Source organism: Phascolarctos cinereus, unplaced genomic scaffold, assembly GCF_003287225.1.
Source record: "Phascolarctos cinereus isolate Bilbo 61053 unplaced genomic scaffold, phaCin_HiC Scaffold_4;HRSCAF=312, whole genome shotgun sequence".
NCBI lineage: Eukaryota > Metazoa > Chordata > Mammalia > Diprotodontia > Phascolarctidae > Phascolarctos > Phascolarctos cinereus.
This window is the reverse complement of record NW_027555847.1, coordinates 330,707,454-330,726,022: the sequence shown is the minus strand read 5'-3', so window position 1 is coordinate 330,726,022 and position 18,569 is coordinate 330,707,454. Positions and strand designations below refer to the sequence as shown.

At 35.4% G+C, this 18,569-nt stretch overlaps 1 protein-coding gene across 6 annotated transcripts in view; it reads left to right on the top strand.

Moving 5' to 3' along the window:
- KIF2A (kinesin family member 2A) overlaps positions 1–18,569 on the top strand; it is a 101,144-nt gene that overhangs the window by 77,504 nt on the left and 5,071 nt on the right. For 4 of the 6 annotated variants that reach the window (XM_021007200.2, XM_021007199.2, XM_078153176.1 and 1 more), the window contains 6 exons: positions 2,249–2,453; positions 6,318–6,428; positions 10,611–10,678; positions 12,925–13,038; positions 14,329–14,479; positions 17,492–17,593. In XM_021007200.2, coding sequence (XP_020862859.1) covers positions 2,249–2,453; positions 6,318–6,428; positions 10,611–10,678; positions 12,925–13,038; positions 14,329–14,479; positions 17,492–17,593 — 751 coding nt within the window. The remainder of the gene's footprint in view (positions 1–2,248; positions 2,454–6,317; positions 6,429–10,610; positions 10,679–12,924; positions 13,039–14,328; positions 14,480–17,491; positions 17,594–18,569) is intronic. The other 2 variants (XM_021007203.2, XM_021007202.2) reach the window with 1 other exon arrangement.

Here is an 18,569-nt window from a genome sequence, read left to right as displayed (position 1 = left end):
CAGTGCTCTTACGCACTTTACCACTTAGCTACAGAGCAGGGAAGTGAATATTAAAGCAATTCTAAAGTACCTCGTCACAGCTGTCAGAAAAGGCAGATGCTAGAAGGGATGAGGGAAAATAGGTACAATAAGCTGTAGATTCAGTTGTGAACTGGCTCAATTATTCTGGAGAACAATTTGGAACTATTGGCAAAGAGATGTAAAACTGCATATCCTTTGACTCAGCAATACAAATAACTCTGTACCTCAAAGAGATCAAAGAAAGAAGGCAAAGGTTCCACATGTACAAAAATGTAGTGGCTCTTTTTGTGGTGGCAAAGAACTGGAAATTGGGGAAGGACTGAACAAGTCATAGCATATAATTGTGATAGAATACTATAAGAAATGAGAAAAAGGAGGATGGTTTCAGAAAAAAAAACCGTGGCAAGACCTATGTGAACTGATGCAAAATGAATTGAGAAGAACTGGGAGATCATTGTACACAGTAATGTTGTAGTGATCGACTGTGAAAGACTTGAGTACTCTGCTCAATACAGTGATCCAAAATAATTCAAAAGGAGTCATGATGAAAAAATGCTATCCAAGTCTAGAGAAAGAACTGATGAACTCTGAGTACAATTTGAAATTTAATTTTCTTTAATTGTTTTTTTACCTTTTTTTGGCAATATGGCTAATATGGAAATGTTTTGTATGATTTCACATGTGTAATTGATATCATTTTCCTTGATGTCTCAGGGTTGGGACAGGGGTTGGAAGGAGGGAGAGAATTTGGACCTTAGAATTTTAAAAGAATGTTAAAAATAAATAAAGAATAAGTTTATTTTAAAGAAAAGAAAAAGACCACAAGTATAAGTAGAAAATGTCACTTGAGTTGTGCTATGAAAAAACCCAGAAATTCTCTGAGGCAGAGGTGAGGAGGAGATTGCATTTTGGAAATGATGGACCGCTGGTTCAAAGACATCAAGGCAGAGGATTTAATGCCATTTATGGTGATCATTTAGTAGTGTCATTTTGAATGAAGATGAATGTAGGAAAAGAAGTACTATGGAATTCAGCTGGAAAGATAGGTGAAAGCCAGGTAATGGGGGCTTTACGTGTGATGTTGAGGATTTTGTATTTTATCCTCGAGGTAAATGGGGAGCTCTGAAGATTTTTTGAGTAGGGGAGGTTCCAGAGTCAGGTAATGAACTGGGAAAACAGGATGGGGTAGAGAGACTGGAGATCATAATGAGAATGAAGAATAGGTTTAAAGAAGAGAGAAGAGGGAGAAACAAGGCTGAAGGTTGTGTTTGGAGAGAGGGATTTTAGCGTTTTTGGATCTTGCAGGTGGAGTGGTTATGGTACCACAGAAGGGTATGACAATCCCAGTGAGCAGGTGAGGTGGAATGAAAATGAGAGTAGATGAGGAGGTTGATGAATTAATTGGAAGGAAGCCAGTTATTCAAAGGGAGTTAAGATTTGTGTGTTAAAATCCCTAAGAGTAGGACGGTTTGGGCAGAGATCAAGAATATAAGCAAGGTACTGAACTCCTTGTAGAAAGAAGTTAAAATGGCTTGGAGGTCAGTATATGCCTGGGATAAGGAGTTGAACTGAGTGATAAAAGATTGATGAAATGAACCTCAGAGGAAGAGAGATTACAGAGTTAGGGTAGCAAAGAGATAATCTGCAAATAGAAGGTGAAGGCCAAGGAGTATGCCTACTCTTTTACTTGGCCTGTTGTTTTAGAGGAGGGGCATTTAGTACTGGAGAGGGTGGCTAGAGAAGCATTTTCTTCTAGGGAAAGTCACTTCACATATGAACAGGCATGGATGAGTTGCAATTCGCATCTTTGGAGGAATCACGCATTAATGAGATCACAGATTTATGGGTATATACATTTACATTCAGTGATTTTTATGATCTTAATATGCCACTGGGAGGATGACAGATTAATTTTATAAGCTTGAGTATGTATTTTATTTGATCATTGTTATTAATTTGTAATGTTTAGTTTTTCAGAATTCAGTCCTGTTTTCTTTAACAGCTTTGTTCTTAGATATAAAATACCATCATACTAATCCCAATTTAGTTGGATGCTTGTTTCCAAAAGGGTAGACAAGTTTGATTATTGCTTTACATGTTTCCTTTCTTACTTAAATAATGTTAGTTTAGATTTTTATTTCCATTGAGTTTTCATAATTAAAATACTGTCATTAAAATATCATCATGTAATATGAGGCTGACAGTTTCCTACTTCATCTAATTTTAGAACGTCTGGTCAGACATCTGCAAATGCACATTCATCTCGGAGCCATGCAGTCTTTCAAATTATCCTCAGAAGGAAAGGAAAATTACATGGCAAATTTTCTCTCATTGATTTGGCTGGAAATGAAAGAGGAGCAGATACTTCTAGTGCAGATAGACAAACTCGGCTTGAAGGTGCTGAAATTAATAAAAGCCTTTTAGCACTCAAGGTAAGTAAAATGTGTTCAATCAACAAAGTGAAAGTCTTGTTTTATTTTTGTTCCCTTTATTTCAGAAACAGGGGTCCCCCCCAATATAAGACAAAACTTTGTAAAAATAGCCAATTTATATTTGCATTTTTAGTCTACCTAGTATTCCCGTTACAGGTATTACCAGTTTTAGGTGGATGACTCTGAGACTGGTTATTTTGAGGTCTTTCAGATTGTGCTGTCAATCCAAATTTTGTTTCATCCCCAAATATGGTAAACCATTCAAATGTGTTTGCATCTCAGTCACTTGTGAAAGTGTTGAATAGACTGGTGTTAAGACAGGGCCCTTTGGCAGTATATTAATGTTTTCCCAGGTTAACATCATTCCATTAATCACTCTTCTTTTGGTCTGATGTGCTTCTTAATCCATCTGACTATATTATTATTCAGCTTGTAACTTTCCATAATACCATAAGAGATAGTGCCAAATGTTGTTCCTGAAATTCACATACACTATGTATGTAGCAGTATACCCTTTTAAAAATCTATCAGATTCCCCTTTTCCGTCCAAAAAAGGAAATGAAGTTAGTCTGGATAATTTGTTCTGGATGAATCCATGTTGGCTCTCTTAATGATCAACACTTCCTTTTTAAGCACTAGAAAGGTATTCTGGGATTTTTGTACAATTAAAAAGTGAAGCTCTCTCATTTATAGTTTGGGGAATCTACCTTGCTCTTTTTTTGTTTTTTAAATTGGGATATGCCCATCTCCAATTCTATACAAGTTCTCCTGTTGCCAGGATTTCTTAAAGATCATAAATAGCAGTTGTCTGCAAGTTCTTTCAGTAACCTGGGATATTATTTATCCAAGTCTAATATCTTCAACTCACTGGGGTAACTAATTAGGAATACTCTGAGTATATTCTGACCTGCTTGCTGCTTATCTTGGGTTTCACATTTCTATTAACCATTTTTGTTCTGTGCTTCCAAGGCTGAAAGTTAATGCCATTGGCAAATAAAACAGAAGCAGCCTTTATAGGAATTCACTCATACATAATTTCTTAAAGTGGGACATAGAACAGTTGAAGGTATTTATTAAAGCTTAACGTCATCTTAAAGAAAGATTTGTTTTGATGAATCTATTGTCTGATTAATTGTGGATATTTCTTCTACTGGTGCATACTACATATAACCAATGTATACTTCATCTTATTTGATTCTTATCCATGTCTTCTGCTAAAATTTCAAAACTATCAGATACATCTAAGAGTACCTTCTGGTTCTTTTAATATTTTGTGGTCACAAATGCAGCAAATCTGTTGCGTGTTGGATTGTCCCTTGTAACACCTCCATGTAGTTCCATATGTTCATAGGATATGTGTCCTTGATTTTTTTTAGTCTTCTATGCAAATTATTATTCATAACACAGCTTATTCCAGTAAACCGTAACCAGCGTATGCCACTCGTGCATCTCTGCATTGATTGACCTTCAAGTTATATTCAATTTTGATTCTTCTGAGAACCATCTTCTGTGGTTCATAGTTATATACCATCACTGGGGAATTAAAAATATTTTAAAATAATTTAACTTATTTTATATTGTTTATATTATTGACTGTATTTATTAAAAATTTTTAAAGTTAAAAAATAAGGGCTTATGTGGCAAGGTGCAGTTTGGGATTATTGAAAATGCTACTTAGTGTCCAAAATACTTTCCATTTGGTTCTTTTTTAACTGTGTAGATAAATAAAAAGATCTCTTCAATGACCTTGGGTGTCATTGATGAGGTCTTGTAGTGTTGTAGAGCTAGATACAGTCAGAACAGTGTCATCTGCAAAAAGAAGCATCTGCAGAAACTCTACTGGCATAAGTTTGGCCACTCAGGTATGAAGTATTGTAATAGGCTTTTGTGAACTTTTATTTTAAATTGAAGAAAAAGACTTCATACTTTTGGTGTAAAAGAGACCTAAGATTTGTTTCTCTTGTTAAAGCGTAAATTTTAATGTTTCTGTGATAACTTCAGTTTTAGCCCTCTAGTCATAGACCTTTAGCATTTAAAGAAACCCTGAAAGGTCATCTGATCAACCTCATACTAAATAAAGAAAGTCATTCCACAATGACTGAAAGTCATCTATTCTCAGTTTGCATACTCCAGAAACCAGAGTTCTCTCCCCTCACCCACTGCAATAAGCCTATTTAAAAAAATATTCGGTCAAAACATGCTTTTCATGTATTTCATTCAATGAAATATTTATTAAATGTTTACTGTGTATGAGACAAAAATTCTGGTATTTTATAATGAGTGAAAAGAAAGTAATTCTGTCTCCTAAATCTACTACAAGTAATTTCTCCACTAAGTGATTAGACATTAGAAAATAGTTTGTGACAGGACAGGGTTTTTTTTTGCCAAATTATTTTTATTTAAATTATTAAATTATCTTTCTTGGTCGTAACATGTATTTGATTTTTATTCTTGATTTTTTTTTCCTCTCCCTACATCTCTCTATCATGGGGCGGGGAAGAGGGAGGGAGAAGAAAAATCTCCTGTAGTACAGCAAAAAAATGCCCACATTGGCCATGTCCAAAAAATTGTCTCATTCTGCATCATGAGTCTTATAACCTCTGTTGGGAAGTGAGTAGCACGCTTCATGATAATTTCTTGTATCAGAGTTCTTAAGGCTTTTACAGTTGTTTTTATGTTGTTGTAGTAATTTTCTAAATTGTTCTCCTGGTTCTGCACCCTTCATTCTGTATCACTTCATACAAACTCATTCAGTTTTCACTGAAGCTATCCCTTTCATAAATCTTATAATAAACTATTGCTTTATTATATTCATATACAATAATTTGTTCAGCCATTCCATGCTTGGTGGGCCCCCATTGGTTTCCTTTTTTTTTTTTAAGGCAGTTGGGGTTAAGTGACTTGCCCAGGGTCACACAGCTAGTAAGTGTCAAGTGTTTGGTCTGAGGCCGGATTTGAACTCAGGTACTCCTGACTTCAGGGCCGGTGCTCTATCCACTGCGCCACCTAGCTGCACCTGGTTTCCATTTTTATTACCACAAAAAGCCGCTATAAATATTTTTGCAGATACAGGTCTTTTTTTTTTTCCTTTTTGATCTCTTTGAGTCATAGACCTCATAGTGGTGTCACTGGGTCTGTGAATATACTCAGTTTATCAACTTTTCTGTCCATACTTCCAAATTGCTTTCCAGAGTGGCTGGAAATTTTTTTGTCAGCTTTGCCAAGCTAATGGGTCTGATGTGGAACCTCAGAATTCTTTAATTTTCGCTCTTTTCTAATTATTAGTCATTTGGAGCATTTTTTCATATAGCTATTAATTGCTCAGAGTTCTTCCTTAGAAAACTGCCGGTTTGTGTAATTCCATTTATCATTTGGAGAATGGCTCTTACTCCTGAAGGTTTGATTCAGTTCTTTATATATCTTGGCAATGTGACCCTTGTCTGCATAACTTACTTTTAAGATTTTTTTCAGCGTATTCAAATTAACTGGATTTATGAAATATATCTAGTCTCAACGACCTACAGTATTTGTTGAGGGTTCTAAAAGACTTGAAGTTTAACACTTTTGCTTCACTTTTATAAAATGCAAATTCTTTTTATTACTATTTCTGAGATTTTAAACACTAGTTTTAAAAGTATCATTTCAGTAGGACATCTTGAGACATTTTCCCGTACTATACTTTCTTTGATTTCCTTAGAATTGAAGCACCTGTGAGAATTTTCAGAATATTTCTAGATATTAATAAAATTTACAGTACTAAATGTTAGGTGCTATGTCAAGAGCAGTTTTTAAATGTCAGTTTGATTATGAGGAGGAAAATCTCATAGAAAACTGAAATGTAAACCTTGATTTCTTAATTTTCAGGAGTGCATCAGAGCCTTAGGTAGAAATAAACCTCATACTCCCTTCAGAGCAAGTAAACTCACTCAGGTGCTAAGAGATTCATTCATAGGAGAAAACTCCCGCACATGCATGGTAAGTTTTTGTTTGGGGCAGGGGAGTCAGAGAAGAGGGTAAAATGGCTGACTAATCTCAGAACAAAATATGTTTGAGTACATTTTGTTCATCATAAGTTACACGGAACACTTACGTGTACCAAAAAATATTATTTCCTTAGTCATACATTTAGAGAGGGAAGAGATCTTTCTTTTTTTCCCTTTTGGCTAGGCAATGGGGTTAAGTGACTTGCCCAGGGTCACACAGCTAGTTAGTGTTATGTGTCTGAGGCTGGATTTGAACTCAGGTCCTCCTGAATCGAGGGCCGGTGCTCTATCCACTGCACCATCTAGCTGCTCCGGGAAGAGATCTTAAAAGCCATCCAATCCAACCCCTTATTTGTAAACTGTGGCCTAGAGGAGTGAAATGATTTTTCCAACATCACACAAGTGGAACACCTGGGATTAGAACCCAGGTTCAGTTTTTAGAATTTCAGATCCATTGCACACTAGTTTTCCTTTACATCATTAACCCTTAGAGTGGGCAGCTGTCCAAGACTACAGTTTGTACAACAAATGTCTATTTGTATTATGTCAATGAAATTAAAGCCAAAATCCAGCCAAAAATAACTAAGCCTCCCATTTTCCTAGTAAGAGCCGCACCTCTTAGAAAAATATATTGCCTACTAACTGCAAGCTTGATCTAAGAGAATTTTTTTTTAGGCCTCAATTGCTTCTCTTTGTATCTTTTAGAGAAGAGTGGGTATAGTGATGTGTAGCCAAAGTTTTTGTTCTCCCTGCCACTTAGATAACCTTTCTGCTTTCTACAGTGTTGAAACTTATTGGAGTCTGGGGCACTTGATAGCTTCTCAGGTAGTTCAGAGTACAATTTTTGCCAACTTGTCTTTTAGTTTGCTTTCACCTTGTAATATGAAATATCAATCTTTACACATCAAGAATGATAAAATAAATAATACAAAACTCAAAACTATCAAAATTGCAGCTTCACAGATAGTAAAGTTGTGTTTGAAAGATCAGCCATTTATAAAAATGAAATACTTAGATTTTCTTGCAAAGGAAAGCTGTTTTGGAGGGTTAATGTTACTTATAAAAATGCAAAAATGAAATTAAGGCACTTGAAAGGACACAGAAGAAAATAAGAGAAGATGGTTATATAAGTAGAGAAATTTAGTAGCTACTTGTTAAATTTAATAATTATGCTTCTTTTTAAAAACCATAGCAAAAGTTCATTTTCTTTTATAGTCTTTTTCTTTGCTTATTAAGATATTTATATTTATTGATAATTTCACAGTAAAAAAAAAGCTTTTAAATTTTAATGTGCTAAAATTATATCCTGGAAACAAATACAAGTATTATCATTTCTATTTGAAGTGAGCAAATTTTAAGTAAAATGTGCCCTAATACATGCTAGATATGTGATTTGGGTAGCATGAGTCCTCCCTTCTCCATCTATAATTTGGTAGATAAGTGATAGGAAATGCTTCAGGCATTTGTTAAAGGAATCGTTATAGGGGGAGAGTGGTAGCATATCACATGGCTGGTAAGTTTGTGTCAGGCAGGGCTTAAACCCATTTCTTCTGACTCCAAGCCTATCACTTCACATACTTTGGCACGTTGCCACTAATAAGACATGTTTATACATATGTTTATATCAGTATGCATACACATATATGCCTAAGAAGCAGCGCCCCAAAGCAAATAGAGGTCAGACTTTGAAGTCAAGAATTCCTAGGGTCACAGTCCTACCTCTGACATAGACTGTCTGACTACTAGAAAATCCTTTAATTTTCAGTTATCTCAGCAGCTCTCTAAAACTGTTACAGGGGAGTTGACAATCCACATTAGTGGCTCAAACCAAAAACAAAATAGATACGTAGATATCTATAGGTATATATATGTTTGTGTATAGATGTATATCTACGTATTTAGATATACATACTTTTGTAAGAAGACACTTAAAGAAGGGCCCCCAGTGCATGAAGGACCCTCATGGACACATAGTGGACACATGGGGACATGTAGACATGAGCAAAAGTAGCATAGTGATAGATATGTATGCACACGTGCACACACACACATTTAGGTAGCATTCATCTTAATATTTTTGTTGGCATCATAATTGTCTTGGAAATAAAGACAGCAAAGGTTCTTAAACTTTTTTAGGTCCTTGACCCCTTTGGTGAAGTGGTGGAAGCCTTATAGATCCCTTCTTTAAAGTAATGCTTTTAACTGCTAACTGCATAAAACAAAATACATAAGATTACAAAGGAAGTCAATTGTGTTGAAATATAGTTGTTAAAGTATTTTTTTTAATTCACAGACTCCAAATTAAGAACTTGTAACATAGAGTCAGAAACAGATGTATAATTTGTTATAGTGAATAAAGTTCAGCTACCCTAAGGCAGCATAGAACACTGGGCCTGAAGTCAGGAAGACCTGAGTTCAAATCGGCCTTATATATTTTATAGCTGTGTTTCCCTTGGTAAGTCATTTAACCTCTATTTGCCTGAGCTTACTCAACTGTAAATGAAGGTGTTAACTGAACCCCATTTTAAGTGTTGTTTTGAGTATCAAAAGGTATAATATTTGTAAAGTGCTTTGCACAGTACCTGGCACATATTAAGTGCTATATAAATGCTTATTCCCTTTTCTCCCCACTCTCCCCCCAGCCTTAAAAGTCCCGGGTTCAAGTCCCACTGCTGACATACTGTAAACTAAGCAAGTTACTAGACCTCTCAGTGTCTCTCTAAACTCTCTAAAAACTAAAAGTTGCAGAACATTGATCTTCATTGTTAGTAGGACTTTCCTTACTGGGAACTCTCTACAGCAATGTAATCATAGAAAACACACACACACACACACACACACACTCTCTCTCTCTCTCTCTCTCTCTCTCTCTCTCTCTCTCTCTCTCTCTCTCTGTCTCTCTGTCTCTTATCTCTCTCTGTCTCTCTCACCCTCACCCTCTGTCACCCACTCCTTATAGCTGTTACATCTAAATGTCATTCCAAAGGAATTCCATGGTACAGATTAACATTTCAATTATTAGTTTAGACATCAAAGGGCCTGACCCAGGTGACAGGGAGCATATTGGAGGGACGTGAAAAAAGTGGAAATGACAAGCCTTGACAACTGATTGGATTTGGAGGGAGGTGGTAAGAGTGAGGAGTCCAGTCTAACACCTAGGTTGTGAGCCTGGGGGACTAAAATATAGTAGCATCCTCTGTAGTAATAAGTAGGAAGTTAAGAAGAGGGATAGTTTTGGGAAGAAAGATGATGAGTTCAGTTTTGTATGTTTTGGTTTTAAGGTATCTATGAAACATCCAGTTCAAGATGGGAGGCTGGAGGTCAGGAGACAAGTTGTTGGACAAGTAGATAGATCTGAGTCATCTGCATAGAGACAATAATTGAATGCAAGGGGATGATGAGATCACCAAGTGAAATAATATAGGAGAAAAAAAAGAGGGTCCAAGATCTGTAGAGCCCTGGGGACCCTCACATACGCGATGTGTGCATGAAGATCAGCAAATGAAATTGAGAAGGAGCAGTTAAACAGAACCAGGAGAGAGCAATGTCAGAAAAACCTAGAGAAGAAACTATTTAAAAAGAGAGTTATTGACAGTGACACAGGCTACAGAGAAGTGAAGAAAGATGCAGATTGAGAAAAGGCCTTTGAATTTCTTAGTTAAGAGGTCATTACTAACTTTGGAGGGAGTAGTTTAAATACAACGATGATATTAGAAAGCAGACTGCAAAGAAGAGTAAGAAGAAAGGAAGTGGTAGTGCCAGGAATAGACAGCCATCTTGGGGGGGTTTGCCACAGAAATGAGAGACATAGTACAATAGCTAGTGGGGATAGGCCCATCAAGCGAGGGCTTTTGGGGGATGGGGGAGACATAGATGTGTTTGTAGGCAATAGGGAAGTAATCAGCAGACAAGAAGAGGGTGAAGATTAGTGAGAGAGTGGAGGGATAAGAGAGAATAGTCTTCTGGAGGAGACAGGGTGAGAGGAGACACTCATAGGCAACCTTCTCAAGGAAACAGCTACAGATCAGAGGCACTTTATGAGTTTAATTCATCTCTTTACGTATCATTGGCAAAATCTTCACCTTTATCAGTGTGTGAGACCTACTATTCAGCTTCTGTTGTTTTGATCATTTACCACAGACTTCCTTGACTTTTGCATTCTGTTTTCCCCTAGATTGCTACCATCTCTCCAGGGATGGCATCTTGTGAAAATACTCTTAATACATTAAGATACGCAAATAGGTATGGCAAGTAGTTTTCCATTTGGGAATTTGAGGGGGGTTAGGAGAAATTTGACTACATTTAAAGCACAGTTATGAAAATTCTACCCTACCTAATTATATTTAGAACTTCTTCATTCTTTGCAAGTAGATGTTTCACAAACCCTCATTCATGTGTGGTTTCTTAAAATTTTCTAAACATTTATTATATAATTTTAAGTGTTTTCTGGTGTCCAAATCAATTGTGGGGGGGATCAAGTGATAGCCATAGAAATTTTATTGCACTGGTTTTTTTTATGAGTCTTTTGTTTCTGTTTATTTAAACAATTAGTTAACAACCATTTACTGTGTAAATGGCACTGGGGATACAAAGAAAAGGCACAAATACCCATTAAAGCCAGCCCAGCAGCACTGACCCTGCAGACTTCTTTACATATGACAATTCTGGATCGGGCAGTATAAGTCATTAAATGCATCAGCAAAAAGATTTCTACTCAATCAGTCAGTACTTAAATTTGGAAGCTGCTGATTGGATCTATGTATGTGTTCAATAGAATTTGGATTGGAGCACATTTGTTTACTTTGGTTTCCACAGACTCATTTAGTCTTTGTGATCTATTGGTTTTGTATATGTTGTTTTTATTCATATTTCCTGACTTACACAAATTCACTTAAACTGACTTGAAGTTCAGAATTGTTTAAAAAGAATTCTATTGAAGGTTGAAGTGGAAGTAGCTTTAATTTCCTTTCTTATGTAGTGGAACATAAACTCCATCAGGTCAGAATTGTGTTTCATATTTGTATCCCTAGTGTCTGGAATATATTTCCTTATTAAATACTTGTTTATTAGCTGTCAATGTCTTATTAAAATACATAAGCCTACCATTATAAGTATATCGTATTTATAATGTAAAAACTGTACATCCATTTCTAAATGTAACCTTCATGTCTTTTGAATCCTAAATAGATCTAAAAACCTTAATACTTTAACATTGATTTTCAAGATATTTGGGATTTAGAATTAAGAAGGGAATTTGTATTATCCACACAGGGCTCATATATTTGTAGGGGTAGGGAAACAAATACACTTTTAAATATTGCCATGTCTAAGACAACGAATGCCTAATTGTGAGGCACATTTATCCATTCCCTACCTTCCTCCTTTCTGAAGACAGCTAGCTCACAATTGTCTTTGGTAACCCATTCTACTACTATTTAAATACTCTTACAGTTTAAAAAAGCTTTTGTTTCATTAAAGTCCATTTTTTTTCTTTAGCAAGACATGGAAAATAATTGGTCAGCATTTTATGCGTTTTAATAATGGTCTAAATAACAGACAACTCATTGAATTTATTCAGGATCTAATTATATTTCTATTTGTGTCTGAAATATGATAAAATCTTGAAATTATTAGTCTTTTTATTTGTAGCATAATTAAGTAACCTTAGTTTGTATTTTTAGATGTGCTAATATTTTGGCACCTTCTTATTTTATAATGGAAAGACCGAAGAGTTAGATGAATAGATTTTGTAGTAAATTTCAGGCAGTACTATAAGTGCAGTAAATGAGTTTCTCAAGAAAGTAAATATCATAAAGGTTGAAGGGCCAGAAAACCTGGGTATATGTACCTTTGACTGGGTACAAATTCTCTGAGCATTAATGATAACCATGATAAAGCAAAATAGAATTTAATCAGAGATATTGGTACAGTCTGAAGCCAGGGCAAGGAGTGTTTAGGAAAATAAGGCTTGGTCATTGGATCAAAGAAATGTGAATGTAAAGCTAGAAAGAGATCATTGGCGACTTTAGCAAAAGTCATTTTAGAATACAACTGTGAGGATTGCAATGCTGAAATTGAGAAAATGTTGATGGTTTAAAAAACATGTTGTATGAATTAGTAATGGAAGGGAAGGGAAAAAAGAATAAGAATGTAGCTGGAAAAGGGAGTAATACAAAGGAATGTGCTGTTTAGGTTGAGGCATGCTTCTAGGAAGGGGCATGAGGAGGAGAAAAGTTTGCCATAGAAGAATATGAAATATTAGGAAATATAGGGAGCAAGAGCTGTCATTAGGGAGGAAGGGATTGGTTCCTGAGCACAACAGAAGAGGAATGCCGTCTTACTGTTTGCTATGTTAGGTAACAAAAACTGTTTGATTTTACTTTTTAAACAATTTCAGTAAGTGATAAATGAGAATGTGGAATTTACATTTACACAACTGTCTTTACAAGACCATTTTCTTTTAATTCGCTGCTGTTCTGGTGCTGCAGAGTAAAGGAGTTTGGAATTAGTCCATCAGACATTCCCTTCTCACAGGGTAGTGGCAGTCGCTCTGATCTCTCTCCTTCCTATGAGTATGACGACTTTTCTCCTTCGATCACCAGGTCTACATCATTCTATGCATAAGATCTTTATTGTTTTAAGTTTTTCTTTTGCGATAAATTTCAAAACAAAACATTTTACTTCCTTGCCTTAAGCCGTTATATATTTTGTCATTCTCATTTCATTTGGCAGGTGGTGGTAGTAGTGGTGGTGGTCCTGCATGATCCGTTATCTTTTTTAGTTCATTTGTGTCTAAATTATTCCCATAGAATTCAAGCTTGCTTAATTCCCTTCATATTTATGTGGTTTTGTAAGTGATGATGTCACCTTTGTATATATTAAGTAGAATAGTTCTGGCTTATATAATTTTATAGTAAATTAATTAAGCTTAGTAAGCTTAGTTAAAATGGCAGTGGCATGCTGAATTGTTTTATGCCATTTGTTTAAAAATGTTATGACGTGTCCTTTTTGTGAATTTTTTTCTCTTCAATTTAAAAGCATACCACCCTAAATTTGTAAATGTCTACATGGTTAATAAATTTGTTCATTTTTTAAAATAACAATTTAAAAGGGGTTTTTTTTGGAAATAAAAGAAAAATGAGTAATTGCTACATGTTATTTTCTCCTTTATGACAGAAAATATTAAATAATCTTAACTTGAAAATCATTAAATAATAAGTATATGGTTACCAAAAAATCTTAAATTATGCCATGTTATCCATGCCAAAGCATTTTGTAAAAATGATATTGATCAGTCGAGTCTTTAAAATGTTGCCTAATTGTATAATAGCAATAATAACACCAATAAAACCATATTTACATAGTACTCATGCATTATTTCTAGTAAGCCTCACAATGGTCCTGTGTGGTAGGATAAGACAGCTATTACCCTCATTTTACAAATGAGAAAACTGAGTCTTTGATTAAATAATCTGCTTAAAATCACATTAGAAGTTGTAGAGCTAAAACTAAAATTCAGGTTTCATAACTCTTAACTTCAGTGTTCTTTCCACTATACCATACTGCCTTTTTCCTGTTATTGGAATTCAGTGGTCATTGAAATGTTTCCTACTTCCCCCTTCCCCATACCTTATTTATCTATAGTAAATGTTTGTTTTTTATAATGATTATATGACATAGGAATGTTAAAGTGATTGTGAAATAGTCTAAATTAAATCAGAAAGGCAAATATCCGTTTTATTAGTGTTCTTCCACACTTCAGAAAAATAACTTATGAAGTTGCCATCATCATTCTTACTAAGTGCATTAGAGTGCCTTCAAATCATAAAACTTTGGTATTGTATTACTGAATGAACCTTTGCTTATTTACAGTACCCTCTCTATGTTTTTAGGGTAAAAGAATTGACTGTAGATCCAGCTGCTGCTGGTGATGTCCGTCCAATTATGCATCATCCTCCCAATCAAATTGATGATTTAGAGACACAGTGGGGTGTAGGCAGTTCACCTCAAAGAGATGACCTAAAACTCCTTTGTGAACAAAATGTAAGTAACTTAACAGAACTGTCTTAATTTAATAGCATTATGACCTAAGAGAATGAAGACTACTTTTTAATATTATTTTTAACTAATCTTACAAGTTTGACATATGCCACTGTTATACTTTATCATTTCATTTTTTTCCTTTCAAACAATTGAAAAGAATTCTAATGAGTTCAGGTAGGTCCCAGTTAATTTGAATAATGGAACCCCTGAAGGGGAGTTCCACTTGCAACTTACATTTCTAGTGGGCTCGAACCAGTGACCATATTTTACATAATTATAATTTCAAATGGTACAAATTGGGAAGTGATGAGTTGAAATACCTGCATGCCCTCTCCACCCAGAGGGAGGGACAGACCCTAGGGGCACGGTTGCTGAAGAGGTATGAGTTTCAGAGTTGATGTCAACTTGCAGAAGAAAGAGTTCTGGAGATCATGAAATCCAGGACCTCAGTCAGGTAGGAAATGATCAAAAAAGTTTCATTCAGTAAAAGAATATTTATATCAACTGGGGATCTTGCCTAGTTCCTGTGACTTGTAAAGAGAGGTTACAAACACAGAATTTTTTTCCACTTTTCCAGGAGAAGAGAGTATTGGCTTTAGATTTTACACATCTTTTAGTGCTTCTTTGAATTGGACAACTGGGCCATACTGCCCAGCTCCTGTAGACTAAGTGAAGGAAGGGTAAAATTACCATTGCATTAGGTTAAATGCCTGTGTACTGTCCATCACTATGCTAAATGTGGTGGAAGACAAAAATTATGCCTACTTTTGAGAGTACAGTTTAATATATTTGAAATGATTGCACAAGTTAAATGCTAAACTCTAGGGCATAAATAACAGTGTGGATTAATGCAGTCTGGAAAGGCTTCATGGTGAGATGGGTTTGAGCTAGGCCTTGAAAGGTGAGAGAGGTTTGGCTAGGCACAATGGAGGAAGAAGGTATTCTAAGCAATGGCAAAGTACTAGCAAAAGCACAAAAATGTTCATTAATGAACATAGCATATGTGAAGGGGATAGTGAGGAGACTAGATTAACAAGAGTGAAGAATGGCACGTTCAAGATTAAAGTTTCTTTTTTAACATATCAAAATTTTTTTTATTCTGAGTTTAGTCTAGTTTTTAGCATTTTTTCCATCACTTAAGTCTTGGCTAGGGATTGGCAAACCACCGTCATACAGCCAAATTTGTCTGGCGAGCTAAGAATAGTTTTTATAGTTTTACATACAAAAAGTCTTTAAAATGTAAAAATTATTCTTTGCTTGTCTTTATTTTGCCTGAGGACTGTAGTTATGCCTAACCCTGGTATAGACAATCCAACAACTCATTTGTAGTGTTGGCTGATTTTGAGACGTGCCTGTGCACACAAACACACACACACACACTCACACTCTTTCTCTCTCTCTCTCTCTCTCTCTACACCTATGTAGTGCCTTAAAGTTACTTTATGTACTGTGGGAATTGAGGGACCCACACTAACTCCATCTTGTGACTCAATTCTGGATCTAGCACAGTTCCTTTTGTATTCAGTTATGAGTGTAGTTGGTTTCTGTCTTATTTGAAAACTTTTTTCAATTATGTGTGTCTGGATCACCTCTAGCTGCTGCTTAGAAACCCTTAATTAAGGACCTATCTTATGTTGACCAGAAACCCAGTCATATCCAAAGATTGATGCAAGAAGTTTTCTCACAATTATACATCTCAAGCACCCTGATCTGTCTTATCTGAAAATGGTCCATACTGATCAGTACCTTATTGTTTCTATGTTCCTTTGATTAAATACAGACACTTGGCAGGGGGGAGTGAGTGGTTGGGGACATACACCATTTTTCTGATTTCAGTGAATTGTACCAGATGTTAACTCTCTCCCAATTTGGAAAGTCCCTGATCTTTTCTCCAGTTAAAAATCAGATTACCTAATTTTGTATCCTGGTTAATTGTTTCTTTTACTTAATTGGTCTTATTTGATTAGTTGTTTTTAATACATAAAAATTAGTGTCACTCTTTATTCAAAGTCATTTATTATGACCTTGCTAATAAAATTGTATAACTCAGACTGTTTCCTCTGTTAATAACCACAATACTTCATCTCGTTTGATGTCTTTGAGGAAGGTTACTGTAATTGTGGTATGATTTGTGTTTGAGTGAGGGTTGAGAGATTAAAAAGGTATTCGAAGAGCTGGTTTGGTGTAGTGAGTTGTTATACTTGGGAGTCAGGAAGGTCTGGGTTCAATTTCCATCTTCCATAATTAGCAGTGTAACTATAGGGGCAATTCAGATAACCTAAGCCTCATTTTCCTCATCTGTAAAATGAGAATAACAATACTTATTTATAATACCTATATCACAGATTTTTCATTAGGTTCAAATGTTATCTTGTACTCTGTTCCTTGAAAACTTTAGAACATTACACAAATAAATATCTTATTTCAGTAATTCAGGGCCTGAACTAGAGTAATGGAAGGAGATGCTGCAGAACATTAGTGATAAATCTGAGAGGGCTTTTTTTATAGACTGATGTAGTTTTAAACTCTGTACAAAGACAATCTGAAGTATCTTTTAAAGATGGGGGTCCATTAAGCTTTGAAACAAAGTATCAGAATATGATAATGGATATCAGAAGGTGGTGATAACCCCTTTCTTTTTAAGCATGGAATTTAGCAAGTGTGAGTATTTCCTCTTATGTTCCTTACTTTATACAACTGGTTGTTTCTATAAAGTTGTAGGTTTTTTGAGGGGTGGGATTTGAAGGGGTGTTGTTTAGAGGGACCTTGCAGTGAAACCTTTTAAGTGTGGATTTGCTGCCATGTCTATAAATTTGATAGCATAAATGAGTTTTATCTTTTGGTCTGCCAGAAGTGAATTCGATTTTACTATGAAAGTTTCTATATTAACACTGTAAGTGTCAATTAAAATAGTATGTTAATATTAATCTTATCTACTAGAGAACTACCTTTGGGGGGGGGGAATCACAGAGCACCAATATTATCTCATGAGATGTTTATTTTTATTTCTAGGAAGAAGAGGTCTCTCCACAGTTATTCACTTTTCATGAAGCTGTCTCTCAGATGGTAGAAATGGAAGAGCAAGTTGTAGAAGATCACCGGGCAGTCTTCCAGGTAAAACAAAACATTATTTTCTTATGTGATTGAAGATGTTTTTTGGTCCTCTGACAATAATACAAACTTATAGAAGTTTTTCCATGTATCCTTAGGCCCCTAAAATGTATATGTGATATATAATAGAATCATGTCTAGGGTAAAAAGGAAAAGGATAAGACTGCTGCTTAGAAGGGTAGCATGATGTTAATAAATGACAAAGAAGAATTACATAGATTTTTTTTGTCAGTTATTATATCATACTAGATAATGTCCAGCAGTTTACCTTTCTTTATTTCACAGAGTAAAAACTACCTATGTGTCACCTCCTTAACTGCTATGTATTTCTCTTATTCCTTGGCAAGTTTTGAAGAGGTTTTCTTGTTCCCCACCTGCCTCTCACACACATATTTATTGGCAGATTTGGGTTGGCATTAATAACTAGAGCTACTTAAAAGGCTGTCAGAGCAACCTTTAAGAGTTGATGTAGCAACTGTTTGTCAAGACTGTTGGTTGGCTAAGAAGGAAGGGGAACGAATTAGGAGGGTAGATGTTGAATTATAGACTTTGAGCTGCAAAGTCCCTTTGAGATTGGCACTTAACTATCACTGAGTGGGTAAGTGCTGTTAGGTGAAAAGCAAACTTGGAAAAAAGTGACTGTCATCTTGGAATTCAGAAGATAGTTAGAGATAGGAACCCTGATTATAGTCATATAATGAGAGAGAGAGAGAGAGAGAGAGAATATGAGAGAGAATGTTAGAACAACTAATTTGGCCACAGAACAGTTTTGGACCTTGAATTATGTTGATGGAACCCATAACTCTACTTCTTCCAGCGAATCTGGATATAGATTGTTGTTGTTCAGTTGTTTCAGTCATATCTACCTCTTTGTGACCCCATTTGGAGTTTTCTTAAGCAAAGATACTGACCGGTTTGCCATTTCCTTCTCCAGCTCATTTTACAGATGAGAAAACTGAGGCCAATAGGATTAAGTTAC